We start from the raw sequence: 22,636 nt of genomic DNA on the forward strand, positions 1-22,636 counted from the left end.
TTCTCATCTGAGAAGTAAGTGATGCCAAGATCTCATTCCAGCCCATCTATCATTAAAAAGATGCTCTTCAAAGCATTGGCTTTGATTTGGTTGTCATAAAGGGTCACGCCCTCGCCACAACCTTTCTTACCTGACGTGAGACCATCGCCGTAGGCCAGCCTAACAAAGTCGCTTTGTAGACCTAGTGGTATGATGCTGCCTTTAATGTTACCAGCAGAATGATAGCGTTCCTTGGCCAACATAGATGTGTGTTCCTGATTGTCGGCAGCAATTTGGGCTCTCTCGACAATCGTCTTGGGAATACCACACATCGAGGCAACATGCATACCAAAGCTTCCCTCACTCTGTCCCTCAGTAAGTTTATACAGGAAAGTGAGTTCTCTTGAGTTTTCATCGACGAGAATATTCATTTTGAGCGGTAAAACCTTTGGATGGTGCTTAAATCCCATGTTCAAACCACCATAATGTGTTGCGAAGAAACCAAGACTCTGGATGTGGGTAGCGACATGATGCAAGACACTTTCTGCAATTGCGAACCCGTCGCTAGAAGATCCGCCTCTTCCCAACTCATCCAAAATTAGCAGTGACCTGTTGGTTGCGGTATCCAAAATTTTCTTTGTTTCCGATAGTTCAACGAAGAAGGTAGATTTTCCTTGTAAAATGTTGTCATTAGCTCCAAGTCGAGTCATGACTCTGTCTATTGGAGTAAGCACTGCACTTTGAGCCGGCACGTAGCAACCAATCTGGGCCATGATAACAGCTACGCAAGTCATCCTCAAAACCGTAGATTTACCAGCCGCATTTGCACCCGTTAACAAAGCAACTTGTGGACTGTCGCCTCCCAAAGATACGTCATTTGGAATGAAATCTCTTACCGTTGTGGAACCCAAGTTGAAACATGGATGCCTGAGTTCTTTGAAGTTAACGAAGCCGTTCAGTTTATGGCCCGTTACTGGATCCACATGGTCAACGAACTCAGGCCTGCAGCAAGGAAATCCTAGTGACTCTGAAGTGCGAGCCAGCGAAAGAATGCAGTCTATCAGGGAAACGGCGTTCAAAGTCGGTATCCAGATGTCTTGATAGTTCTGATCAAATTTCTGATATAAACGGCTTTTCAGACTTTCTTCTAAAAGCTTGTGCGACTCGCGAGCTTCAGCCATGGTTCTTGCCAGCTTCGCAACCTCAGGTGAATAGTAACGCTTATTGGATTTATTGGCTCCCATTTGAATCCAGTCCGATGGAACCAATTTGGTAGCCGCCATTGGCACTTCGATAGTGTAGATTTCCTTACCAGAGTCTTTGTACTGTAAATTGGAAGTTTTGAAGAGTTTTTTATAAGAACGTAGGCAATCACTCAAATTCATCTCAATGCTGTCGATATTTCTGAGAGATTCGTCAAAATCAGGTTCAACACCCGCTTTGGGTACGATCACTCCGTCCTCAACGGCCTTCTTTCTATCAAAAGCATTTCCCCAATTACTTACAGCAGACGCTAATGTATTGGGTATCTGTTCGATATGGGTTTTCAGGGAACCGTTTAATTCATGATTATGAAGTTTTTCCGTAAGAGCGGTAATAGTTTCGTATCCCTCTATAACCTTATTGAAATCGCGAATCTTTAAAGTTCCGGAGTGTATGCGAGCTAGTAAGCGCTCCAGGTCAGGTAATGCACTCAAACTGCTCTCCAAAAGCTCTCGTAGATCCATGTCATTTAGTAGAAGATCAACACTGTCCAAACGCTGCTCAATATCATGCTTATGGAGAAGAGGATAAATAACCCATTTTCTTAGCATTCGCTTACCCATGGGCGTTATTGCCCTATTTAAAAGCTTGAAAAGGGTCCCTTTGTCGGTGTTGTCGAATGAGTTTCCAAAAATCTCCAAGTTTTGTAGTGTTACTCCGTCCAAAACCAACGATGTCTGCGATCTAATAGGACTGTATTCATTGATATTTTTCAAGGAGACCAGAGACTTATCTAGTTTCAGCCACTTCAAGTAGGATACCAGCCCACCAAAAGCGGAAAATCCGACTTTCTTTCCTTGTTCAAAAAACCTGGTCAAAACTTCAGGCCATTGGTCCATATCTGTAAAGTATGAATTGTCTTTAGACGTTAACTCATCGAAAGTTTTGTTGAAATCGTAAAACTCATCGCCTGCCTTCAAATAGTTGTAAAGGGCCTGCGGCTGTGCGTTGAATTTAATTATTTTATGGGCCAAGCTAGAGAGGTTGTTTCTTTCCATTATAATCTCTTTAGGCCGTACCTGTGATAAAATTGTGTCGAGCTTTGTACATTCAGAATCGTCCTCAATTTCAAGTAGATCAATTGCACCTGTTGCAGCATCTATGAAGGCAACACCAAATATTTTCTTGTCACTTGGAGAGGCACTCGTGGTGCCATTTTCAATATCGTAGAAATCCCCAGATTCTTCACGTATAGCCATGCAGTATGTAGCTTGATCGGAATGGAGCATCCCCAGGTCTGTCAATGTCCCGGAGGTAAGGACACTTTGAAGATCACGCTTCACAATCCCTTTATTACCGTCTCTCATTTCTTTAGCAAGCATCGACTCTCTTTGGTCTACTTTCGCTACTTTGTAGCCATGCTGAATAAACTGCATTGCCCAATAATCAAATGACATCTCCGGTACACCTGCCAGTTGCATGTTGGCACGCCCACCACCCGCAATCTTTAGGTCGAACAGATGATTTCCAAGCATGGCGTCTTTTTCATACATCTCAAAGAACTTGCCTTTCTTGAAAAAAACGATGCAATCCCACATCTTCGACTTTATTTCCCAATATTGCTTCTCAAATGGCGTGAATTTCGCCCAGGCAGAAGACGGAATATACAAAGTTCGAGGATCGTAATCTGGATGGTCTGGTGCTCTTCCTTGTGCGTCTTTCTCGTTCACTAACCATTGGTAACGCTCTTCATTTTCCTTATTGAAGCTTGTGTGTTTGCCCTTATTAATGGGAGACACACCATTGCGCTGAGGACTAGGCTTCGGTTTGGTAACAACTGGGGATGAAAATCTGTCCCTGGCTGGAATTTTATTACTTACAGACCTGGCTTTTTTGCTCGATAGTTGAAGAATGTCTTCGTCATCATCTTCGTCGCCAAGACAGTCTTCTGCAGCACCGGTGCTTCCTCCCAAAAGCTCATTTTTAAATTCTGAGACATCGATATCATTGTCAACATCATCACCATCGCTTTCGTGAAGGTCTTCTTTTGACGGTGTGTATTCTTCTTCTTCGTCGTCGCTTGATAAAAGTCTCTTTTTCTTAGCCTTTGACCTCAAAGGCGAAGTATCAGGCTCATCGTCGCTCAATTCCGCATATGTAACTTGCCGTTTCTTTGCACGCTTGGCGTTCACTTCTGAAATTACGGCGTTTCGAGCTTCTTCTGTGGGTTGATTCGATTCATCTGGAAGACTTGGAGGTGCACTTTTATCTAATGGAGTACCCTGAATATCACCATTCGTATCCCCCTCCAAATTTTCGGAATTCTCTTCTTCATCAACAACCTTGTTCTCTTTATTCTTATCCGCGACACTTGCATCAACTATTGACGAAGCTGAGCGGTCACCGTCGTCGTCTATTGCCGTGACAAATTCTGAACCCATATCAGTTGAGTCATCATTATCGACAAACAGAGACTCATGTTTAGACTTATTTAATGGTGTACCATTTCCTGCTGCTTTGTTCTTACCAAAGAACGAAAGTAAAGATGCCTGTTTGAAGGTTTTTTTCCCCGAAGATTGGGGAGAGTTTTTGAATGCAGCAGTTTTCCTAACGTTTCTAGGTGTAGTAGGGAGCACCATAGCGAGCAGGTTCTTGTTTCCCCGATGCTGAAGCTAGCTTCGGTGTGCGTGGAGTGAACAGGTTTTGACGCGAGCTTTTAGTGTGCCCTTATATATATGTATCCCACTCGTATAAACTGACTGACGCGTAAGACAATTATATTAATGTCCTGTTTACGCGACTGGTGATGAAGAGACTGGTAATGCTTCAAAAACAGCCGTCAACGGGTGTGAAAAAAGGGCCTGACTTTTGGATAGTGACATAGACAGGAAATTGAGATTTTTAGGCTCTAACTGATGCGTTAAAATTCGTGTTTAAGCTTGGTGAGACTATAAACGACATATTAGTACGAAGTGATACAAGCGAGCGCGCACCGACAATGCACTGTCGTTGAGAGCCTTTGTGGCAAGAAAGAAGCTGTGGTGAAGCTTCTAGCGTTGAACGTGTTTTAATCTGCGTATTGTTATCTTTAAGCTAGTCAGGGCGTGTCGAAAATGCTGACTTTTAAAAAGAATTTGGAAAAAGAGTAGGAGTTTATTGATAAATAGGAGTCCATAATGCCAGTCGATCCCGTAGGAGTTCCCAAAATATAGACCTGGTTAGATCTAGTTGCGAAACACCTCTGAAATTTTTTGATTTCTCGCTTTTTATTTTGTTTTGTTCTGTCAAAGGGTTTGCTGGTGACACCCATAAAATAGTTTCAGTAAGATATCAGCTTAGTCCCAGCTGGATCAGTTGCTGATCTTCACTTGGGTCATTAATAAAAGACCGCTGACGTATAGTAGGAGTTTTCCGCTCACTCATTGCCTTCAGCATTAAAATTTCTGTCATGTTATAGCCTCTTTTATATGCATGGTCTCAGCTATATACAATCCACTCATGATCCGTCGCTAGCAACAATTTTATCGTACATGGCCAAAAGTTTCGAACTCTTGACTTTAGCAGGCCAGTAGTGAGCACTGAAGGCCCACAGATGCTTGCGAAATTTGTCGGCTGCATGTTTCTTGGAGGAGCCCTTTTGAGTCTCGATATGGTCCCCAATAGCCTTAAGTTCGGTTTTCAGGACGCGTGCCCAATCTTTCCGATCTAGACCCTTTCCACCGCGACTAAGGTTCCTGAAAGAGCCTTTCATAGCTTGCATGGTGTACTTACATTCAGCCTCTTCCATGCTTTCATACTCCTTATCGGAAGGAGCAGATATGCTACGATCCGCGCCCGCGGCCTTTCCAGATGGATGCTTCTTAGTTGCAGCGCTTAGAGCTGGTGGACTTCTTTGTGGGTCCTCATTTTTCTTGGTCCGCTTCGCGTTCCCAGAGCGAGCTTCCTCCTTCTTCACCTCTGGAGTGCCCGATTTACTACCGGTTGCTTTTCTGACACGCTTTTTAGCGTTCGCCGGCATTGACAGCGAAGGTGTTGAGTTTCCACTGTTTGCAACTGAAGATGCGTGTGGTTTAATTTCATCATGTAGTACTGCGAACAAATAATCAACCCTTCTGCCCAAGTGAACTGAACCAGGAACTTTTTTAGACCCTGCCGTAGAGACATTCTTTACTTTCTTTTGACTTTGACCATTTGTAGCATCCGCCCCATCAGTTTTTGAGCCTGAACCCTGTGGTTCGTTCAGGAAAATCTTTTCGGTAAGGCCCAAAAAAGGATCATCTCTTATTTGGGCCCAGGAACCGTACCCATACTTATGAACCCCCACCATGAGTTTTTCGTCATCTTCTTTGTTCCAAGAACAGTTCCAACTAGTCACTGGTTTAGGCGTTTTGTTGACGAATTTGAATAAGAGCGGATCATCATGATAGTTCTTCGATAGAAAGGAACCCAAGAAATGCATCTCTTCGGGTCTTGAGAGTACAGTCTCGGCATTCAATGATTTAACGTCATACATTTCAAATAGAATAGCCTTCTTTTCCTTTCTCTTGGCTGCAAGCTTGGCAACAGGAGTACTTTTATCCTTTTCATCAAGCTGCTGGCCGCTAATTTTCAGCTTCTCCTTATATGCTTTTGCGCTTGCCTCGAGGGCAGAGAACATCTGTGTACGAGCTTCGTCTTCTTCTTTGAACACTTTACTAGCTCTTTCAATCATTTCACGATACAGTTTCGAGTATACGTCTATTGTTTTCATTGGAAGCGAGCCATCTCCTATGAGCCCTTCAAACTTATCCTCTAGATTACCATGTCGTAATACGCATTTGTACAAAGCTCGAATTTCTTTTTCGCCGAAAGAGTCCAAACTTTCGCCCTTCATTTTTCGCTTTTCGGACCTAGAGATGCTTTCATCACTGTCGTTGTGATTACTACTATTGCCGTTAACTGATGCTTTGATTTTGTTCAAGGCATTGTTTCTTCTATTCATGAGTTGCAGCTGTTCTTGGACGTATTCCTCGTCTTTCCGCTTTTGCTCTTCGTCTTTTAGCTTCTTCAGCTCTTCTTCCGGTATAATATCATCCCAATCAACGTCTGCTTTGTAGTCTGTGACCTCGAATTGTCTCAAAAACTCTTCGCCACCTAAATGCGACTCTCCCAAATCAGGTGTCGTTACATGGTCTTCAGCATGATTCAACACATCGTCTAGATTTAGATCCTCCAACTTTTTCTGATTGTCGTTAGCCTTGAACATATTTCCGGCACCGAACTTCAAAATTTCGGATAGCTCTCCTGCAGAGGGGTCGGTTTTCTTACTTTGTGAAAAACTGCTACCATCAGTAACTCCTAAAGATATGATGGCGTATTCTAAAATCATCTTTTTACGGGCCCTTTCCAAGACTTCCTCTTCAACCGTGTCTTTCGAAACAAACCTGTATACCATGACATGATTTTTCTGCCCAATACGGTGAGCACGAGCCATAGCCTGCAAATCCGCCTGAGGGTTCCAGTCTGAATCGAAGATGATTACCGTATCAGCAGTCATCAAGTTGATTCCTAACCCACCGGCTCTTGTGGAAAGCAGGAAAACAAAATCACTGGAATCAGGAGAGTTGAAATGATCAATCGATATACGTCTTTGGGCGGATGGAACAGTACCATCAAGCCGTTGATAATTTACACCCTTGATATTGAGGTAGTCACCTAATATATCAAGCATCCTCACCATTTGAGAAAAGATCAGAACTCGGTGTCCGTCTTTCTTTAGCCTTGTCAAAAGTTGATCAAGCAGCACCATTTTTCCCGAGGACATTATAAGCCCTCGCAATATGTTTTCACGCGACACTCTACCATCTCCGAATTTTGCCAAGACACGGTCTTCAGCAGTGTCGAAAAGGTAAGGGTGGTTGGATGCCTTCTTTAGCTCATTCATAATATTGAGTAGTGAGAAATGAACGCCTTTCGTGCCCGCCGAAAGAGCGCTGTAGTTTTTGGTCAGAATGTTTTTGTAGTATTCCGTTTGAACATCAGACAACTCCACTCTAAGAATGCGTTCAGTTTTAGAAGGAAGAGACTTCTCGACATCTTTTTTTAAACGACGCAAAATAAAAGGCTGCAATCTGCTATGCAAGTCTCGAATGTATTTTTCCTGGTCTTCATCTTGTACTTCAAAATCGATCTCTTGATCAATAGTAAATCTTCCGGGCATCAAAAAGTTCACAAGTGCTGCAAGCTCCTTGATGTTATTTTGAAGAGGAGTACCGGTGATCAGAAGCCGGTTTGCTACCTTGAAACTGTTTAGGGACTCATATAGGGATGACTCGGCATTTTTTAAGCGATGAGCTTCGTCAACTGCCAAAAATTGCCATTTTATAGCTGTAAGATCTATGCGATCTTTTAAAATATACTCGTAGGTTGTTAAAAGAACATTGAACTTAGCATGCTTTTTACCTTTTGCTTGAGGGTTAGTATAGAATTCGCTTTCCCTGATTGCATTTCTAGATTTTTGATTACCCATGAAATAAATGCAGTTGAGTTCAGGAGCCCACTTGTCAAAAGTTTCTTGCCAGGCTGGCATTGTTGATAATGGCACGACGACCAAATGTGGCCCATTCTGCCTACGTGCATAAATCAGCCAACTGATAAATGCTACTGTCTGAACTGTTTTACCTAGACCCATTTCGTCAGCTAGAATACCGTTATCGTTCTTCGACCACAGGAAAGCCATCCAATTGATACCAGTCAGCTGGAAATCCCTGAGCTCACCACCTTTTACGAAAGAGGGCTGTTCGCTCAATTTTTCAAAGCGAGGTCTCTGAGAGCCATAAGTGCTTGAATGTTGAGGAAGAATTTTGGAATTTATCCTGTTCTGAAAATGTTTAACCTGCTCCGGAGCCAACTTGACAACGGCACCAGCATTTTCCCAGGTAGCTTCATCGTAGTTGAGACGCCGCCATTTTACCAAATACTGCAATTGCGATGTGCCGTCCTCCAAAGTGACGCGATCACTATCCACAACCCTTTCAGGTATTTTGAACTCTTCAAATTCATCCAAACGGCGTTCATGCTCTATATCCATGACTTCCAAATCCTCTGCTGTGGTATATGCGTCATCTCGAATTTGCCTGTCCAAAATAATGAATTGTTTGATGTAGTTGTCCACCTTCTTTGCACCACGAAATTGAGCCAAATCACTATATGACTCCCAAGTATTGTGCAAATGCGATTCATCCATCCACTTGATTAAGAATTCGTAGTTTTCTTTACAGGAGGACAAGTCGAGAGGGCCCTTATTATCTTCTTCAGCGTCTGCTTTCGGCCTGTGTGTGACAACAAGATCAACCCCACGCCCTGTCTGGGGCGTCACAGAATTTTGTCTGGGAGTATCTAGATCATCTTCGTCACTCCCAACTTCACCCTCTTGATCTTCAGACTCCAACAAATCCTCATCAGAATAATCAATGTTGTAGTCAACAGACTTGTTTTGTCTGGAAGAGAACCTTGTAGGAATTTCAAAATCGGTTGTATTCGAATTTTTGGTTTTGTTTCTTGCACCTTTCTGGACGTTTCTATTTTTTGTGACCTTTGGGCGTCCATAAACCACATCTTCATCACCATCTGTCATGCTTTCATCCTCTGCTTCACTGCTAAGCTCTGATATTTCATCTTCTTGAACATCTTTATCGGGTTTGGCTTTTCTTCCACGTCTAGTGGTTACAACCTCATCTTCATCGTCATCTGAAAAATAATGCGTTCGGGTCGTAGTTGCAGCTCTTCCTGATCTACGAAGTCCGTACAATTCTGGATTATCCAGTATTTCGTGCGATATGTCTTCTGCTACCATCTTCAGTAGAGCAGAAAGATGTGCGACCTCGGGTTCTCACGTTGTTGTAGCTGTGGTGATGATTCTAAGATGTCCAACGGATATTCACTGAAGTTTTGAACCAGTAATAACCAGAAGAATAAACACAACAAATATCAAGTAGTTTAGCTGTCAGTAGTTCCGCTTGTAAATGGCAGCGACCCGCACTCAATTCAAGTAACGATATAAAGTTGATTCATGCACCTGTATCAATCACTCGAACATTTCCTCTTTATTCAAGGGAGAAAATTTTTATTAAAAAATTACAAACTCTGGAGGGTAACAGTAGCCATCGACTGTGCTTTGACCAAGTGAAGAGCGCTCCATGACCGGTTAAAGCTAGCATTGAGTACCAGGGTGCCAGTATTATTAGTCGTAGTAAACTTGAAGCAGTTCATCACATATTTTGATAACATGAGAGGGACTCAACATTGCACAGTCGGATTCGTCCTGTGGATTAAAGCATTGGTATAACCTTATACCATGAGATATGCATCGTAACACTTGCTTGAATCTGTCAGGATGAATGACGGCTCTGACCTAGTCACACTCAGACAAAACATTTAGATCAACTGGACCCCTACCCGCCGGTACCCAAAATCCTATTAATTTGGCGACACGGTCGAAATTCGCTGACCGAAATGACCATTGCTTCGTTCACAAGTGACAACCTTTTGGATTATTATATCTTTGCGAAACAGTACCAGATTAACTTGATCAGTCAAACCTTCCAAAGACCGCTGAGAGGAAAACAATCCAATAGGGAAAGGAAAGTAGGATAATAATTGTAGCTCTTGCCTTGTAGACAAAGCTTATGATTGGTGGCCTGTAGTCACTGAACAATTGGATGTGTTAGTTGGAAGTGCATGAGATGACCAAAGCAGAGTGTCACTGGGTTATTCAACCACTGGGCCACAGAACAGTCGAAATGCGACCCTTCTTACAGAAATAGACAATACCATCAATTTCTACGCTTGGTTGCAGGTTGCATCACCGACGGGAATCTAGGATGTCACGCACACCAAGTGGCCACTTTTGTTCCACACTGGCTAGCCTTTTTTCATGCTTCTTTAGTTTCTTCCACAAACCATGAAACTACCAGACAACCCCCAATCTGTTCCATTTTTATATCCCTAATCAGAAGGGGAAAAAAGCCACCTAAACTTTTCACACTAGCCGGACAAGTAGAGTTCCCACTATTCCCAGATTTCTCAGGGCTTCCTAATAGCCCACTTCGTCACAACTTTAATCTCTCGGCTAAGAAGACTGCATGTCACGAAACTCCTTAATGGACGGATATTCAATCCAACTGAAACCGGACAAAACCACCTAGTGGTCAATAGCAGCCGTGTTCTAATGACCTCATCTAATTTAGCACTTGATTGAGCTTTAACTTAGACACATCTCCCAAATACGTTTTTCTGTCAAATTCTATTTCGCCACAAACCCAAAAAAAATTCAGCACACTAGGGGCCAGCAACCAAAAGTGGTTGGTTCATTACAGCTTTTCCCTCAAGGCCCAAATTTTTCTCGCTTCTTATATAGTTTCTGATCTTATGTCCGGGTAATACCCCTAATAAAATATCAACGTAAATTGATTCATACAGAATATCTATAGATAATCGAACTGACACCGCACGACGGCCAGAAGACCATTTGTTCGTTACCCATACATACAACAATCAGAGACGCTGTACGTCTCCTTGTTCACTATCATTGGCATATAGGGATCTTTGATCCACCAATCGTTTGAACTTTTATAGTCGCGACAAACTCTTGAAGCCACAAAAATCTTGCAATGTGACAATCCGGTAACCTTCATCGAAGCTCCCCAAGCCGTGCTCACCAATCGCTCCTCAGAAACCTTTTGTGCGAACATGCGTTTCATGAGACCAACGAGTTAGGTTTTAGGTGACAGAAAAGCTCAAAAAATCGAAGGAAAGAATAAAAGCGTCAGGAGTCCTCAATCGCATAGAATACCGTCGAATACCTAACAAGAATATGCATAGCACTGCTTCTCAGATGTGTTGCCGCTCATCAACATCGCGTAGCTTCTTGACACTTCGCATCTCAGTTTGTTGTACTCGTCCCTGTACTCGCGTAAAATTTTTCAGCTCATCGCTTACTGGTGAAAAACTAAAGCTGTCGAAAGCATTACTTGCAATGCTTGTAAGCAAGCATTCAGCTGTTAAAAGATATCTAAGAAAGGCTTTTTTAAACCGTGTAAGGCCAGATAATGAGTTCGAAGAACACACGTATTGCAATTGTCAATGACGATCGGTGTAAGCCCAAGAAGTGTCGTCAAGAGTGTAAACGGGCATGTCCTGTGGTAAAAACCGGTAAACTGTGTATCGAGGTTGCTCCAACGTCTAAGATCGCATTTATATCCGAAAATCTGTGCATCGGTTGTGGTATTTGCGTGAAAAAATGTCCCTTTGATGCTATTCAAATCATCAACTTGCCTACAAACTTGGAAGCTGAAGTGACCCACCGTTACTCCGCCAACAGTTTCAAACTTCACAGACTGCCAACGCCAAGACCTGGCCAGGTGCTAGGACTGGTCGGAACCAACGGTATCGGTAAATCTACAGCTCTGAAAATCTTGGCTGGTAAGCAAAAACCAAATCTGGGTCGTTACGACGATCCTCCAGAATGGCAAGAAATTATCAAGCATTTCCGTGGTTCGGAGCTACAGAATTACTTCACAAAGGTGTTGGAAGATGACATCAAGGCCGTCATCAAGCCCCAGTATGTGGATAACTTGCCAAGAGCAATCAAAGGACCGGTCAAGAAAGTGGGAGAGCTTTTGAAACTCAGATTGGAAAGATCACAAGAGGACGCTAAGTACGTTATCAAGGCTCTGGATTTGCAAAACCTGCTGAAAAGAGACGTGCACGCTTTGTCTGGTGGTGAACTGCAAAGATTTGCTATCGGTATGTCATGTGTTCAAACCGCTCAAGTGTACATGTTCGACGAGCCATCTTCATACTTGGATGTGAAGCAGCGTTTGAACGCTGCTTTGGTGATCAGATCGCTTTTGGACGCCACAACTTACGTTATCTGTGTTGAGCACGATTTGTCGGTTTTGGATTATCTTTCCGACTTTGTGTGTATTCTTTACGGTGTTCCCTCGGTGTACGGTGTTGTCACTTTGCCTGCTTCCGTGAGAGAAGGTATCAATATTTTCCTCGACGGTCACATTCCAAGTGAAAACATGAGATTCAGAGGGGAGGCATTACAGTTCAGAATGGTGGACGCACAAGAACAGCTTGAAGTAGGGGACGCTACACGCGCGTTCACCTACCCCAACATGAAGCGTACCCAAGGCGATTTCAAATTGCAAGTCGAATCCGGTAGTTTTTCTGACTCCGAAATTATCGTTATGATGGGAGAAAACGGTACCGGTAAGACCACATTGATTAAGCTGCTGGCTGGTGCTTTGCCAGCGGATGATGGAACGGAAGTGCCCAAGCTGAACGTTTCCATGAAACCTCAGACGATTTCCCCCAAGTTCCCAGGTACCGTGAGACAATTGTTCTTTAAGAGAATTAGAGGACAGTTCCTAAATCCTCAATTTCAAACCGACGTTGTGAAGCCTCTGCGAATCGACGATATAATCGACCAGGAAGTCCAGCATTTGTCCGGTGGTGAATTGCAGAGAGTCGCCATCGTGCTGTCGTTGGGTATCGTGGCAGACATCTACCTGATCGACGAGCCCTCTGCTTACCTAGACTCTGAGCAGCGTATCATCTGTTCTAAGGTCATCAGAAGATTCATTTTGCACAACAAAAAGACTGCTTTCATTGTGGAGCACGATTTCATCATGGCCACCTATTTGGCCGACAAAGTCATTGTTTTCGACGGTACACCCTCTCAGAGTGCCCGGGCTGGAACTCCAGAGAGTTTGTTGACAGGTTGCAACCGTTTTTTGAAGAACCTGAACGTCACTTTCAGAAGAGACCCCAACTCTTTCAGACCCAGAATTAACAAACTCGACTCCCAAATGGACAAGGAACAGAAGTTGAGTGGCAATTACTTTTTCTTGGACAGCACCGGCGTGTGAAATGCCAAAACTCCGTCTTGAGATGGATCGCCTGTACAATATCACTTTCTTGTCTTCCCTATTTATACCAGAGTGTCAACAGATTATAATAAAGAGTGTACCATACGCAATTGAAAGCTACTTTGCTTTGCAGATAGAAGTGCAACGTATCTTATCCAGTACCCACGCATATTTTACCTGACACGATGAGCAAATGTTGGAAAAAGCGACGCGAAGAAGATAATTACACTAGGGAAACTTACACATGTGTTTCGATGCAGGTATATCTTTCGAACATCGTTGCAACGAGTGGTTTTGTCTCTTCATACCTTCCGCATCTCTTGTGACTTCCCAGACCAGGCCCAACAGCATGAACTAACCAGGGCCAAAAAAGTACAGTAATGCAAGACCAAGAAGTACAATTAAATAAAGAAGCTGCTACAATACTGGAGTTTCCTCCATTTCTCATCGGGAGAATTAACAGACCGTTCATGATGGATTAAACTTGACAAGAGCTGGGTAGAAACATCTTACGCCAAGGTCACGTGGATATTTTCTCCATCTATGAGTCAATCCCTCGTATATAGCGAGCTGGAAAATATGTAATTCTAACCTCTGAAGAACTAATAATGACTCTAATATAAGCTATAAATGGCAGACAGGGAAGCGGTAGATGTTTGAGCATCGACTCCAGAACTAAGGTAAGAAAGCTATTTTTCGAGAGCCTGCCTAGCCAATAACGATCGAATTTGTATAGTGTCTCTTGATGATCTCAGAAAAGGCTGCGACCGCCTTGGCCACCTTGGGAACGGTGTGCTGGTGTGTGCAACTTATTCCCCAGATCATCTTCAACTACCGACGTAAAGACTGTGAGGGTTTGCCACCATTGATGATGCTGCTATGGGTCATCAGCGGTATTCCTTTTGCTATTTATTTCATGGTTATAAAGGGTAACATCATTTTACAGATCCAGCCTCATCTCTTCATGGTGTTCTGCGGCATCAGTTATGTACAGTCGTTATACTACCCACCAGTGCAATGGGATCGACGGAAAATTGCTGCAACGGTACTAGTGCTGATTGCTACAGACGTGGGCATGGAAATCGGGTTTACTTTGTGGCTACGTCCCTTATACGCGTACGGAACGAAGTGGCCGGCCATGATTTTCGGGATTTTGGCCTCTGTACTGCTGGCGCTCGGTTTGATTCCACCCTATTTCGAGCTTGCCAAGCGCAAAGGACGCGTCGTAGGCATCAATTTTGTGTTTCTAGCCATTGACTCTATGGGAGCTTGGCTCTCAATCGTCAGCGTCATCGTAGGCAACATGGATATTTTGAGTATTATACTTTACGGCATTGTAGCGGCGCTTGAACTTGGCATTTTCGCTTCCCATTTCATATGGTGCTGTCGTTTCAATTGGTCCAGACGTGAGGCAGTGTCAACCGATCCAGAATCTCAGTCTCAGACAGCGGGAAAGACAAAGACTGGAAGCGAATCGAATCATGAAACTTACGAACTTGAGGACGAGCTCGAAGACGAGCTTCGAAGCCAGCGATAACAAAGCTCAAATAGAGTTTGCCAATCAGAAACTCTGATAGGAACCACCAACCCTGCATGAGAAATACAGTCTCAGTCGTTTCTCGCTTGTAACATATAGTCGTGACGTACGTATAATACCACTAGTGAATTACCTACCTATAGTGTTTGAAGCTCATCTCATCTCATCTCATGGCCAACCCTGACTACAAGTTCAAGCAAAGAGAGCCGGCCTCATGCCAAAGCTTAGCGAGGAGTATTTTGATTTAGTACGCCAGGCAGTTCGGGAAGAAAAAGAGATACCGAAACGTAAAAAGAGGAGACTTCCGAAGTACGAAGCCAAGCCGTCGCCGGAAGAAGCCAAGGTAGTGGTAGTCTTGGACTCGGATGAGAATCATGATAAGGAAAGCTTTAACGAAAAAAGTTCAGATGTCGATTTTTCACAGGAAGAGGACGAAGATTTTGATTCTGACGAATTTGAAGACATCTCGGATCTCGACAGCAATGAAAAAGGGTCTCAACAGAAAGGTGTGTCTGTGACCATTGATCCTAAGCTTTCAGGATCCAATGCAAAGTCAAAAACGAATTCCAGAAACCTTATCTCAAATGAAGAACGCAAGTTTCGCAAATACTTCCATATGCTGCATTTAATCACTTTGATGGTGCACGGATCGATCCGCAACAAATGGCTAAATGATCATGCATTGCACGCCAAACTGTCGAAGCTAGTGCCTGATAGTGTGTTTGAGCTCCTGCATCCGACAAGAGACGAAGAACTGCCGCTAAGAAGTACCCGAAAATTGCTGGATGGCCTGAAGAAATGCATGGAAATTTGGCAAAAACACTTCAACCGCATCACTCGACTTGAAACTCAAGGCCTATATATGTTTGAATGGGACGAGCTGAGTGGTCCATGGGAACAACCTTCCCGCTATATGTCGCAAAAGCTCTTCAACAAAAAGGTAGCTCACGGGAGAGGCAGTTTAGAGGTAGCAGCACAAGGTTTTGTTGCTATGTTAAGAGCGTGCGGTGTGAATGCAAGATTAGTTTTCAACATACAACCACCAGACTTCACAAATAACAAACCATTGAATGTGGACGGTAAATTGACACCCGGGGAGTATCTGGCAGACTCTGGATCTGCGTCCAAACTACGACGAAGAAAAAATGCCGCCAATAAAAAGAACGACACAGCTCAAGATCGATATTCAATCTTTTGGTGCGAGGTTTGGGATAAAACTACTAAAAAATGGATCACTGTGGATCCCATGGGTCAGAAGACCATTGAACAAATACGACATCACACGGAACTTGAACCTCAAGGTAAGGCTCGAAAAAATAACATTTTTAGATATATTATTGCCTATGACCGAAAAGAAGGGTGTCGAGACGTTACCAGAAGGTATACTATTCATTACAACTCAAAGACAAGGAAAAGACGCGTTACAAAAACTCCTGAAGGTGAGGAATGGTTTCAAAGAGTGCTAACCCGACTACAAGGCAGGAAAAGAACTCGCACGGATGATTTAGAAGATGCGTATTTCGAACAGAGAGATCAGACCGAGGGGATTCCTGATAACATGCAAGATTTAAAAGGGCATCCTCATTATGTGGTTGAAAACGATATAAAGTGGAATGAAGTGCTAAAGACTAATTGCAAAGAATGCGGGTTTCTTCGATTGAAAAACAATACTGCCAGCTTAAAAGTTTACCGACGTCGAGACATTGTGGTGCTTAAAACAGCCAGGTCATGGTACACAGAAGGGCGTATACTAAAACCTGGCGCCAAAGCTCTTAAAACAACAAAATCACGAGAGTTCAAAACTGGTGAGTTAACAGAAGAACGGCTTTATCCATTTGACCAGACTGATCTATTTGTTCCTGAACCTCTAGGGCCAGAAGATGAGATACACACAAACGTGTATGGAAACATTGATATCTACGTGGACAGTATGATTCCGGCTGGGGCTTGCTTGATTGAAAGTCCGGTAGCGGTGAAAGCTGCTGCTTTTGTGAAAGTTGAGTTTGCAAAAGCCGTCACTGGCTTCAAATTCGAGAAGAAAAGGGTTGCCAAGCCGCAAATCACTGGAATTGTAACAGCTCAAAAATATCGTGAAGCCGTCGAAGCCGCGATTGATGGCCTTGAATACACCGCTGAAGAAGATAAAAGACAAGAGCATGAGTTGCAAGCGTTGCAGCATTGGAATCTACTCTTGGCGAAGCTGAGGATCAAACAGAGGCTAATCTCAAGTCACGGAAATGTAAATGCTACGAAAGGCGACCGCATTGGTGGTAAAAGTAAATCATTAGACGCCACTTTTGATGCCAAGGAGCTCTCCGATCATAGTGACATAGGGAACGGTGAAAGCGACATGGAGTTCGAGGCTGGTGGATTTGTACCCGATGCAAGTGGATTTGTCCCTGAAACTGCAGCTCGTGAGGACGACACCGGTTTCAGTGATTTGCAAGCCGGAGGCTTTGAACGGCAAGAGGCGGTTTCGCAAGAGCCAGTAAAGGAGTCGGAAGCCCAAGATATCTCAGAAAGCTCACAGGAAGAGGCCAAAGTTGATGAGTTTGAAGACTACGAAAACTTTATGAAAGATCTGGAAACGAAGGAAAGTGAAGATGAGATGTCTGCACAATCTGATTTGGACTTCGACTACGAATCCGAGTAACTCAACAACTTAACTCGAACAAAAGTCCTCCTCGACGCTACGATAGGAAATGAGAATAAAAATATTGGCGGATGGAAAGAGATGGGTCCTGAGTTGAGAACTCAGGATACCGATATCGTTGTCTTGACGTCATAGTTTGATCATCGCCTAAACGTTTCAAATGATCTTCAATTTACAGTGAGTTTTTCCAGATGTGAACTCATCTCGATGAAAATGGTCTTGATGTAAGAATTGAAGCGCTGGGATCAACACGTTTGGGCCGCTTAAGACACTGATGAGTTTCTTGGCCAAACTTGCACAGCTCAAAAGGTCTAGTGAGCAATTACAAGGCTCAAAATCCGCCAAGGACTCATCAAATGGCGTAGCAAAGAAAAATGGTACATCGCAGATGCGATCACTGAGTAACGAAGCTCCTTTGCTACCTTCAAACTACGTAAGACAAGAGGATCCCGCGGTCAAGAGGCTGAAAGAGCTGCGACGGAAAGAAAAGGTCAAAATAGCTGTCAAATCTGGCAAAAAAATACCGGCGCCGTCGTCCGAGAGGAAGAAGAAGGAAGGACCCAGTATGATGAACACAGACACAAAGTTTCGCAGGAAAGTTGGAGACTACTCCAATGGAAGTGTCAAGCCTGTACAACCTATTCAGCGTGCTCCAATGAAAAAATTGAGCTTTGAAGAACTAATGAAACAAGCAGACGAAGGTGCCAAATCGTTAATAGAGCCTAGTGCTACGGCTCACAATGTGTCATCCGGTAAAGAGAAGTCAAAAGTGAGAGCAGTTCAGCTTGAAAAGCCGAAGAGAGACAGTTCTGTCAAGAAGAAAATTAGCATGCCGCCACGGCCTCACGAAGGCAAGAAGAAAACAATACCAAAAACACGCCAAATCTCAGTGCCTGCACCCTCCATTGCACAGCCTAACGCCAAGTTGCGGAAGAAGCTGGACTTGATGAGGAAGACTAAGCAAGTTAAGAATGATTATTCTGACGAGGAAAATGACATGGACGATTTTATAGAGGACGATGAAAAAGAGGCAGAGTATAATCGTGATGAAATCTGGGCTATATTCAATAAAGGCAGAAAGAGAAGAGATTTTGAGAGCGATGATGAGTCGGACATGGAGGCCAACGAAATGGAAATTTTAGAAGAAGAAGAACAAGCATCCAAACTGGCCAGACTTGAGGACAAGAAAGAAGAGCAATGGCTGAAAAGACATGAGGAAAAGAAAAGGAGGAAGTTTGGTCGGTCTTAAATAGGTATATACCTCATTGCATTAAACGTTTGAATTAGGATTAAAATGCTATTTGATTACAGAAATATTTCTATCAGGCCGTAACAGACGGTACATGCAACGATGAGGAAGATGAAGGAGCAACTTACGTAGTGCCACCATGGCGCCATCTGAAGTCGACTGAACAGTAGCAGAAGACTCATACAGCTCAATACTAGGGAAAGTAGTAGTGTCATGATGATAATGCTAGCCACAGTGGTGGTGGGACCTAGCGTTAACCCCCCATCATTTAACTCGCGGAAGAGGGATACCACAATTCCCAGAGAAATTCCGGATGTAATGCAGGATATCAGTAGGGAAGTCATATAAAACAGAGTGACAACGTGATCGTGTTTAAATTCGTAAACATAGTCGCTCTCTTCTTGCTGCGCTGTATATCCCATATAGCGGTCAAAGTCTCTCTTCGCACTTTGTGAGGTATCCATGGTGCTCAATGTGGTGACGCTTCCTAGTGATGGCCCATGAAGACTGTCTACCAGCAAAGGTCTTTGTTCCGCAGATTGAGTGAATGTCGGGAAACTTCGCAATTTTTCGGATAAATCGTAAACGGCGTTGACGAAATTCTTATCAAATCTTATGAATCCCTTAGGGCCATCATGATCAGTTTGAGATTCCTCATCAAGGTAGAAGCCTCCCATGTGTTGACCTGCTTCGTCACCGTCATCAAACTCGTTCCAGTATCTAACTTTGAGTGGCGAAGTACCTGAAGCTACAGAACCACTACTTTTGGAGGCATTAGTGGTTTTCTTACGACCCAACTCTGGTTTATTTTCCTCGTTTTTAGAGACTATGCTCGCAAGCTCAGTGGAACCCGCTCTAAAGAAGTTATCGCTGGTTAGCGGATCTAGATCGTGACGTATGCTGGACAATAACGAAGACTCGGTGGATTGGGATTCCTGGACCATGTACATCAACTTCCATAAGGTTAGGTCCTTGGCCAGTGGATAACACTGCAGGTTGAACTCCAAAAATTTCTCGATCAAAGAAATGATAAATTGGTCACTCTTCGGTTTTCTAATGACCACATTTGTGGGAGATGACCTTATTTCAAGAAGCGCATGTGGTACTTTCTCTGATTGGTTCAGTACGATATCTTCGTCCACGCATATCAGGTATTCGTTTTCTTTGTCTGTCCGTGGTTTCAAGAAGCGCGTTCTTTTTGTTGAGATTTTGGGACTGCACACATCCATTGGATGAGATCTTATCCAGTCGAGACACAGCTTATTTTTTGGTGTCAAGTCCAAAGAGTTGTCATGTTCAACCGAATGACCATGTAAAGCCCTTTGAAATGCTTCAAAAGGCATTTTCTCAGAAAGGATATGATTTCTCAGCCCTCCAACATGGCACATCAACACGCAATCTTCCGAATCAGCGCACTTGATCGCAATGTTCGGATACTGGTTCGCAGCATCATTACCCAAGAAATTTGGGATCGGTTCTGTGTCGAAAAGGGTAAGTGACACTGGATGGGAACTTTTGAATTCGGCTGATGCGGTTACGGCTTGAACATTTTTTTGATCAGCCTCTAGTGCTGAACGTAGGTCCTGGAAGGAGCGTGGCGATCTTCCGGTGGCAGCTAAGCTTGCCAAGTTTGTCGGACTTGCGTTTTGGACACTCTGCTGTGACACAGTATGCATTTCGTCGTCGACAACGTGGAACCCAAGCTGCAGCAGTAAGAATTTAGCTTGAGAAACGGTTTCTTCGGAAACTAAGAAAGATTGAAGTCGGGTAGCTTTGCCCAAGAATGAGGCATCGAAATCCACTTGAGAGCTGGATTTCCGAGATGCAGGCTCTGTGGACATGCTTTTTGAGACATCATGCTGCTCAGAACTCTTATCGTTGTGGTCCTGTTTTGTTCGTACCTGCTCAAGTTCCTGCATAACGTCCACTATGAGTGAAATCTCGAGCAAATACGGGTCGAGATCGACAGTAGTGAAAACGATCCCGTCTTCGCCCTCTATGAGCTCCGGACACGTCTTCAGTGCCTGTACTAGCCCTTCAGCTTTGGCTTGCTCGTAGGGATAATATTTGAGTAGTTTTTTGAAGAGCTTGCGAAGTGCGATTTTCTGCAAGATCAGAAAACGGCATATTCTCAGAAGCTCAGTGTTAGAGCTGTTTAGATGCAGATGGATAAGTCCCAACTGTCTGTGCAAGTTTCTTTTCGTCGGTCCAGCAGCGTTCTGTTGCAACCTGACAATCGATGACTGCACGGAAACCAACCTGGTGGAAGCCTCTTTGATCTTGAGGCTCACAAAGGCGTTGATGTTGCGAAACTGCGCCACAAAAATTTTGTACAGCCATTTTAATTCCTTGTCTGTTTCCCAGCTGTCCGTTATTTCCTTATCTGGTCTGAATGTTGTAACTTTCTTGACAGCCTCCTTCAAGCTTTTGTAGTCTATGTTGTTCAAACGCCACTCCGGCACAGACCGGTCTTGTATTTGAGATCCAAATTTCATCCTCAGGCTTTCCAAGTAGTCAACTTAACGTCTGCCAATATTTGTAGAGAGGAGATGTCTAGAGACTAAGATGCTGAAAAGCACAGATGGCCTTGATTAAAGAATCTCTTATGAAACGCCTTTGATACCCGTTTTAACAACCTGGAATTTCGTATTGTCGAGGTCTTGTCACCTACCGGCTGCCTCAAGTTGACTTCTTGTCTTTTATATCTTCAACGTTGTTCAGATTGAACCTTTTTAGCCAATTTAACACACTGGCCAGGTTAAATTAGACCCTGTGGAAGATATGATGCGGGTTTTACCCATCATCTCAGAGTATAACCACAGTATTTTCGACGTACGGGTCATAAGTAGTAATTAGGGCAATGTCACCATCCGTTGCGAGCGTTCTTGGCACCTGAAATTCAACCTTACTTCTCGGCATCGCCTATGCTTCATTGTCGTAGAAACAAAAAAGTTTTGAACTGTGGAAACTGCGTAGCATCTGCAAAAAATGCCGTTAGCTAATCCCGAGTAGTAGCCAGGTGCTTGTAGTGTGGAGTTTTCATGTGAAAAGGGGAAGGAAAAAGTGTGTTAATGTGCAGCGGAGATTAAGCGTTTGTAGCTGTGGCCTTGCAGGATTTTTTTTTTCTTGGGCTTCTCGTCGAGCCGTTCAAAAATTCTTTCCAATGCAAGAAGGTGCAGTTTGCAAGCACACGGCGCTTCAACTGGTGCTCCGAATGATCTTGGTGTAGTTGTTAGTAGAGAACTGGAGCTTTTGAGATTGTCTTGACATTTCTTGGAATGCGTCAATCGTTAACAGCACTGGGACATGACTCGTAACCGGAAGTGAGGAAACGTGGGCTCACTTTGGTCGTGGTATTACATTGTGCGTATGTCCTTACGCTTGGCGCTTAAACTTGCTGTTCGTGAAGATTTTGATGCTCTTGTGGCGTCAAACGGGCGGTGTGCCAAGCACGAGGAAGACGTTAGTAGGAGCTGGCAAACAGAGCTTTGGTGTCTTGCGAGGAGTAGCGAGGAAGTTCTGCTGTTCTCGTAGAGTAGTTCTCATAACAGTGATATTTTGCCTAGAGCCTAGCGCTCTAACGGGTTTTCTTGCATGAATCTGGTCTTGCCCAAGGTAGCAGGAAAAGTATCAATTCTGTGCGGACATTGATGCCAAAATAGTGATGACTTTCAAACGGCTGTTAATGACTTTCAAACGGCTATTTCAGGGACATTGAGTGGAGAACGACCATGTTGAATAGTCCTTTTCAAGATAACATAGGGCGGCTACAGTAGAATTGGTAACTTGATTTTTGTAGCGAGGGTAAAGACATAGACCCGTTTAAATGATACTCTTATGGTCTCGATTTGTGGGATCAGTGTTTTGACTCGAGGAGGAGACAGGCCTGCCATCTATCGCAGAGCCCGGGCGTAACAATACAGAAAATGAGATTCATTCATTCTAGAAAAGAAGGTATCTCTTGTTGCAATTCAGTAAAGACAGCATACTCGGTTCGAAGCTATGAGTGACAGAGGGAACTACACATTTGCACATCATGAGGGCTCTCGCGAAGTCTAAAGATGTGCATTTGCTCATCTAAAATGTGTACGTCAAGCTTA

At 43.7% G+C, this 22,636-nt stretch overlaps 7 protein-coding genes across 7 annotated transcripts; 4 read left to right on the forward strand and 3 right to left on the reverse strand.

Annotated features, from left to right (window-relative positions):
- Positions 1-32: 32 nt before the first annotated feature.
- On the reverse strand, positions 33-3,821 carry MSH6 (LALA0S07e07052g1_1; the record flags this gene model as incomplete). The annotated part of the gene is made up of 1 exon (XM_022771637.1): positions 33-3,821. The coding sequence occupies one exon, from the start codon at positions 3,819-3,821 to the stop codon at positions 33-35; it is 3,789 nt and encodes a 1,262-aa protein (XP_022629523.1).
- An 857-nt stretch (positions 3,822-4,678) lies between these two features.
- CHD1 (LALA0S07e07074g1_1) lies at positions 4,679-9,016 on the reverse strand (the record flags this gene model as incomplete). The annotated part of the gene is made up of 1 exon (XM_022771638.1): positions 4,679-9,016. The coding sequence occupies one exon, from the start codon at positions 9,014-9,016 to the stop codon at positions 4,679-4,681; it is 4,338 nt and encodes a 1,445-aa protein (XP_022629524.1).
- A 2,254-nt stretch (positions 9,017-11,270) lies between these two features.
- RLI1 (LALA0S07e07096g1_1) lies at positions 11,271-13,097 on the forward strand (the record flags this gene model as incomplete). Its single annotated transcript, XM_022771639.1, has 1 exon — positions 11,271-13,097. The coding sequence occupies one exon, from the start codon at positions 11,271-11,273 to the stop codon at positions 13,095-13,097; it is 1,827 nt and encodes a 608-aa protein (XP_022629525.1).
- Positions 13,098-13,842: 745 nt separating this feature from the next.
- Positions 13,843-14,634, forward strand: ILT1 (LALA0S07e07118g1_1; the record flags this gene model as incomplete). The annotated part of the gene is made up of 1 exon (XM_022771640.1): positions 13,843-14,634. One exon carries the CDS (start codon positions 13,843-13,845, stop codon positions 14,632-14,634), a length of 792 nt encoding a protein of 263 aa, XP_022629526.1.
- Positions 14,635-14,848: 214 nt separating this feature from the next.
- On the forward strand, positions 14,849-17,287 carry RAD4 (LALA0S07e07140g1_1; the record flags this gene model as incomplete). The annotated part of the gene is made up of 1 exon (XM_022771641.1): positions 14,849-17,287. One exon carries the CDS (start codon positions 14,849-14,851, stop codon positions 17,285-17,287), a length of 2,439 nt encoding a protein of 812 aa, XP_022629527.1.
- Positions 17,288-17,561: 274 nt separating this feature from the next.
- On the forward strand, positions 17,562-18,536 carry SPT2 (LALA0S07e07162g1_1; the record flags this gene model as incomplete). Its single annotated transcript, XM_022771642.1, has 1 exon — positions 17,562-18,536. One exon carries the CDS (start codon positions 17,562-17,564, stop codon positions 18,534-18,536), a length of 975 nt encoding a protein of 324 aa, XP_022629528.1.
- Positions 18,537-18,592: 56 nt separating this feature from the next.
- Positions 18,593-21,031, reverse strand: VTC5 (LALA0S07e07184g1_1; the record flags this gene model as incomplete). Its single annotated transcript, XM_022771643.1, has 1 exon — positions 18,593-21,031. The coding sequence occupies one exon, from the start codon at positions 21,029-21,031 to the stop codon at positions 18,593-18,595; it is 2,439 nt and encodes an 812-aa protein (XP_022629529.1).
- Positions 21,032-22,636: the final 1,605 nt, after the last annotated feature.

Source organism: Lachancea lanzarotensis, scaffold LALA0S07 (assembly GCF_000938715.1).
Source record: "Lachancea lanzarotensis genome assembly LALA0, scaffold LALA0S07, whole genome shotgun sequence".
NCBI classification, from domain to species: domain Eukaryota; kingdom Fungi; phylum Ascomycota; class Saccharomycetes; order Saccharomycetales; family Saccharomycetaceae; genus Lachancea; species Lachancea lanzarotensis.